General features: G+C 70.2%; 2 protein-coding genes across 2 annotated transcripts in view; one reads left to right on the top strand and one right to left on the bottom strand.

Annotated features, from left to right (window-relative positions):
- Positions 1-135: 135 nt before the first annotated feature.
- Positions 136-3331, top strand: PYM1 (PYM1 exon junction complex associated factor). Its single transcript, XM_085319207.1, has 3 exons — positions 136-239; positions 1350-1443; positions 2815-3331. The coding sequence occupies exons 1-3, from the start codon at positions 209-211 to the stop codon at positions 3326-3328; spliced, it is 639 nt and encodes a 212-aa protein (XP_085175333.1). The 5' UTR covers positions 136-208; the 3' UTR covers positions 3329-3331.
- A 1761-nt stretch (positions 3332-5092) lies between these two features.
- Positions 5093-5552, bottom strand: part of LOC146587670 (transmembrane protein 198-like) — a 4278-nt gene continuing 3818 nt past the window's right edge. The window contains exon 5 of the mRNA XM_085319201.1: positions 5093-5302. Coding sequence (XP_085175327.1) covers positions 5093-5302 — 210 coding nt within the window. The remainder of the gene's footprint in view (positions 5303-5552) is intronic.

Here is a 5552-nt window from a genome sequence, read left to right as displayed (position 1 = left end):
GGCGACCGCCCCCCCCCACCGCCGCCGGCCGCAGTGCACTGTGGGAGCCCCGGGGCATGCCGGGAACCCCCCAAACAGGGAGTCCCGCCGAACGGGGCGCTGTCCCTTTAAAAACAAAATGGCCGCCCGCTTTGGCGCCCCTTCGCTGCCCGCTGCCGCCACTTCCGGGGGCGGGGCCARGCGGGCGGAAGTGTGTCGCGCTCGCAAGATGGCGACTCCCTATGTGACTGACGAGACCGGTGAGTGCGGAGCCGCCGCCGCGGCCCGACCCAGCGGAGGCAGCGGGCGGGGGCCGCCGCCGCCCCCTGCCCCGGCACCGCCGCGGGGCCGCGCCCCGGCACCGCCTCCCTGGCGCTGTGGGGCTGAGCCCCACCCCCCGGGCCCTATGGGGCAGCGCGTCCCGGCGCTATGGGGCAGGCCCAGCCCCTCCCCGCCTCCTTGGTGTCTGCGGGGCCCGGCCTGTCCCCGGTGTCTGTGGGGCTGGGCCTCAATTCTGCCGCCCCTGTGGGGCTGGGCCCCGCCGTTCAGTCTCTGTAGGGCAGTTCTCTCCCCTGGTCGCTGTGGGGCCGGGACCCCCTGCCCCTCTGGTCTGCCCCTCTGGTCTCTGTGGGCCTGGGCCCCGCACCTTCGTCCCTGTCGGGTGGGTCGGGTGGGTCCCACCCCCTTGGTGTCTGTGGGGCACAGTCTGCACCCAGGCCCCTGGTCTCTAGGGCTGGGCCTATCCTCTCCCCGTTACCCTGGCCCCTACAGGGCCCTGTCAGTATCCCCCTCTCCCTAGTCCCTATGGGGCAGGCCCCTTTCTCCTCGGTCTCTATGGGGCAAATTCTTCCTCCCTGGTCTCTATGGGGCAGGCCCCTTTCTCCTCGGTCTCTATGGGGCAAATTCTTCCTCCCTGGTCTCTATGGGGCAGACCCTTTCTCCTCGGTCTCTATGGGGCAAATTCTTCCTCCCTGGTCTCTATGGAGCAGGCCCCTTTCTCCTCGGTCTCTATGGGGCAAATTCTTCCTCCCTGGTCTCTATGGGGCAGACCCTTTCTCCTCAGTGTCTGTGGGGCAGATCCCTCCCCCCTCTGGTCTCTAAGGGGGTAGGCTCTTTTCTCCTTGGTCTCTATAGGGCTTGGCTCGTCTTTTCCCCGCGGTTCTSGTCTCTGTGGGGCCTTGTCTGTGCCCTCTTCCCAGTATCTGTGGGGCAGGCTCCACCCTCCCCTCCAGTGTCCATGGGCCTAGGTCCCTTTGTTTCCCCTCGCCGGTCTCTGGGTCGGGGGTCTGTGGGATCGCCTCCGCCGCAGCCACCCCCAGGGTGCGCGAGGGGAGCCTGGGGCCGCGCGCCGACAGCGCCTTCGCTTGCAGGGAAGTACATCGCCTCCACGCAGCGCCCCGACGGCACCTGGCGGAAGCAGCGGCGGGTGAAGGAGGGATACGTGCCCCAGGAGGAGGTGCCGGTGTAAGTGGGGCCGGGGTGGGAGGGGGGCGTCCCCGGGGGCTCCTGGCGGCGGTGCCCCGTCGCCGGGAGGCGTTCCCGCCTGCACCGCTGACAGCAGCCGCCGTCCCGGGGGCTCRGGGAGGAGCAGGGTCTCCGCAGGGGCCTGGCCGGGCCTCTGAGCTCCCGCRGGAGGAAGAGGAGCTGCTGGCCGGGTTGGAAGCACGGGAACGACCTTGCTTTGGGCCAGCTGGGCAGGTGTTTCTTGGCGGCGGTTAGGCTGGGGCCGCCTGTTTTGAAGAGGGATAGAAGTGGAGAGGCGCTTCGTGCTCCGTTACCGCAGTAACGCTCGTCGGCAGCTGCTGGCGGTGAGGCTGTCCGTCAGGCGTCCGTTTGTCTTCTCCCCCTCCGGTGGCCGCTCTTGCGATTCGGGATGGGCCCGGCCAGGCAGTTCCTCTGCGTCACCTTCCGGTATCCGCCCGCGGGGAACGCCCTGGCGTCCCGCTGGTCTCCGCGGCTGACGTCCGAGGCCGTCCGGCGCGTAATGGCCTCCAGGGCTTCCGCTGCGCCCGGCAGAGCCTCCCGGTTTGCTCCCCGTGCCTGGTGCTCGCTTCCCCTCCGCTGACGGGCCCAGGACGGAGGCCAGCCCCCCGCCGCCCGGGCTCCCGCGCTGGCAGGGTTGGCTCCCACGTGGGGAAGGCRGTCTTTGCTTCTCACGGACGAGGCGCTGACAGCTCCAAGCTGTGCTGCGCGCCTGCAGCGGTGTGCGCGTTCCCCGGAGCTGAACTGCGCTGCCGAGCTCAGGGGCTCCGAGGTGCCCTGCTGAAAGCAGCCTGCGCCGTGGGGAGCCGCAGGGTGCTGGGTCGCGCGCGGCGGCCCGAGGCCGGGAGTCTCCCGTCCCCCAGGACCTTGTCTCTGGCGATTCCTAAGGCTGGGCGTGCGTGCCGGGTTACGTCTCGAGGTCTCGGTCTCTTTCCAGGTGCCCGACCAATCCTGACCCCCTCACCCTTATCCCCTAAGCCGTGACCTGACGGTACGTATCAGCTTCCGCGTCGGCCGTTCTCTGGGGTGGCTCTGCAGGGCTGGACGTGAGCGCGGTTCTGAGCCGAGAGGTGTTTGCAGGAGAGAGGAGCTCGGGAGAGGCGGTGATCTCTGAAGGGATCTGCTCAGCCGAGTCTCGCTGTGCAGAGCCCTGAGATCCCTCAGGGACGAGCTGTAAATCGGGGCYGCTCCGGATCTGAGGTCTGGCCGGAGGTGCCGAGCGCTCGGGAGTTTGACATCGGCTCTCGGAGCCGCGCCAGCCTGGCCCGCAGCGCTCCCTGCGCCGGGGCTCGGCGGGGGAACGCCGCAGGGGTGCGGGAGAGACGCCTCTTCACGGGCTCTCGTTCTGCACAGGTATGAGAATAAGTATGTGAAGTTTTTCAAAAGCAAACCGGACCTGCCGCCCGGGCTGAGCCTGGAAGGGAATGCCCAGCCCAGCAAGCAGCCTGGCAAGGYGGAGAGCGGAGAGACGGGACTGTCCAAGGCAGCCAAAAGGAACTTGAAACGCAAGGAGAAGAGGAAGCAGCAGCAGGAGAAAGGGGAGAGGGAGACAGATGAACTGATCCAGTCGCTGGAGAAGACCTCTCTGTCAGGAGGCGGCGGCGGGGACAAGGGCCCGCCGGGGGACAGTCAGGCGGCCGCGCCGCAGCCGGCCTGCGGCGCCAAGGGCCCCGCTGACGGGGAAGCCTCCGCCTCGGAGAAAACCAAGAAGATCAAGAACCTGAAGAAGAAGCTGCGGCAGGTGGAGGAGCTGCAGCAGCGGCTCGACTCCGGGGAGATCAAGCAGCCGACAAAAGAGCAGCTGGAGAAGCTCGGGCGGAGGAAAGCCTTGGAGGAGGAGCTGCAGGACCTGGAGCTGGACTTGTAAGGGGTGGGCGGGAGGGACGGGACGGGACGCGGGGACTCGCACTGCACCGGGCGCGCGAGGGCCGGCGTCCCCAGAGCGCAGATCCTCCGGACTGAGCGCCGGGCCCCTCTTTCCCGGGGATTTTGTTTTGGTGGGTGCTGTTGGTTTTTTCAGAACAGTTTTTCCCAGCTATCGGTGTTAGAAACTCAGCAACTCTCAAATACCTCTCTCCTTTTTTAATTTTATTTGGAGTGGGGCCGGCCTGGCGGGCGGGCAGGGCTGGTGCTGCAGGCCAGGGCAGGGGCAGTGGCTCTTCCTTTCATTATTCCCCGGCCTCTTGTGTTCTGTGTTACGGCCTCTCTTCCTTTATTTTTAAAAACGATGCAATAATAAAATTGCAGTAGTGACCTGGCGTCGGGAGCTTGGTTTCACCTTTCCCCGCTCGGCCCCAGGGAGCCATCCCGGAGCCGGCGAGGGATGCGGTCCCTGCGCAGCGGTGGYGTTGGTGCCGTCCTTGCCTGGACGGCTCTGGCTGCTGCCCTGCCCGGTGCCTGGCGAAGCGGCCGCTGGCGCTTGGGGTTCCTTGAAAGGGGTTCTCCAGGGTCACGGCCGGTGGCTGGAACCACGTTTTGAGCTTTCCTCCTGATGCTCCGGCAGGTCGGAGCCCGCCCCTCGCCCTCTGTGGGGCTGGACCCTCGCGGAGGCGAGGGGCTGCGGGGCTGAGCGCCGGAGAGGCCTTTGGGCAGCGCCGTGTGCGGGCTGGGGGCCCGCTGGGCCCCTCCTGCCCTGCCCCGTCTTGCCGTGCTGGRCCGTGGGGGGGTCAGTCCTCGCTGCCGCTCGGGGCTTTCCGGGCGGCATCAGCAGGCAGAGCTGCGCCGCGGTGCGAACGAGACCCTCTGCGCCCTGCGGATGGGGCAGGGGAGGGGCTGTGCCCCGCTCCCGGGCTCCGGCTCCACGGCATCCCCCCGGCCGTGCCCTCGTTCCCCGGCGACGCCGGCCGCGCAGCCGGGAAGCCCTGGAAGGGATGAGCTGCCAGATTCCTTCCCGGCTCCCTTGGGAACTGCCTGGCACGGGAGCGCGGAGGCTGCTCGGCTCTGTCCCCGGGTGCCCGGGAAGCCGGCCAGACCCCTCTGCATCCCCTGGCAGCTCCCTGGCTCAGCGCCGTGGAGCTGGCTGTGCCGCCGGGGCTGGCGGGGGCTGCACGGGGGCCGCGGGCRAGGGGTCCCGGCCTCCCCCCGGGAGCAGCGCGGAGAGCGGCTGCGCTCGCGGCCCCGTTACTCACCCGGCGCAGCGCTGTCAGCGCCTTCCCCGGGGCGACGGCAAGGACCTCGACCGCCCCACGGCTTCCCGGGGGCTCGGGAAGGGCCAGCGACGAAGGGGCGGCCGTGGGGAGCCGGCCGTGGGGAGCCGGCCGTGGGGAGCCGGCGGGCTTCCCTGGAGAGCGGCGCCCTGACTCGGCGGCCGGGTGCTGGGGCGAACGGCCTCCCCGGGGCGTCCCTGGGGAAGCTGAGGCAGGGACTGGGACGAGCCCCAGCACGTGCGGGGCTGGGAACGGGCCCGGCGTCCGGGCGCTGGCTCTCCCTGCGCTAACCCTCTGCCGTGCGGGGCGCACGCCGCCTTCCCACACTCGAAGCCAGGCTGGCTCTGCAGCCTGCTGGGGTTTGGCAGCGGCACCGCGCTCTCGCCTGGCATCGGCCCACGTCCGGCTGCCGTCCCTACGCGCGCAGGGCCCGCTCGGCCCCGGGACGGGGGGAAGCGTCCCGCGTCTCCGCCGCATCCCCTTCCCTAAAGCTTCGGGGCAGGGGACGGGTGGGTCCCTGCGGTCTCCAGACGGTCCCGCGCGGAGCCGCGGCTGAGTCGGGGGGATCCTCCGGCCCGGCCGCACGTCCGAGGGGTCGCGATGCCGCCGCGGATTCGCCGCGGTTGCTCCCCCGGGGTGGAAGCGCGTCCGCGGCTGACCCCGAGGGACGGAGCTGGGACCGCGGGCTCCTCGGGCTGGGAGCGGGAAGGGATCGAGCCCTGCCGCAGCTCCGAAGGAATCGCCCTGCACCAGCCGCCTGGGCGCCCCGATGCTCGGGGGTGCCCCGGCCTCGGGGGGGGGGAGGTGGCTGTGGTGGTGGTGGGGTTCCCGGGGGTTCCCGGGGCCGTGGGGGGCCCCCCCCCCCCCAAGCAAGACCCACGCCTTCCGCGGCGCCTTCGTCTGGGCCGTCACTGGCCTTGGGGCTGCGCGGCCGCTGCGGCAGGC

Source organism: Rhea americana, unplaced genomic scaffold, assembly GCF_003343005.1.
Source record: "Rhea americana isolate MKP2758 unplaced genomic scaffold, rheAme1 scaffold_575, whole genome shotgun sequence".
Lineage (NCBI taxonomy): Eukaryota > Metazoa > Chordata > Aves > Rheiformes > Rheidae > Rhea > Rhea americana.
This window is presented reverse-complemented; position numbering and strand designations above follow the sequence as displayed.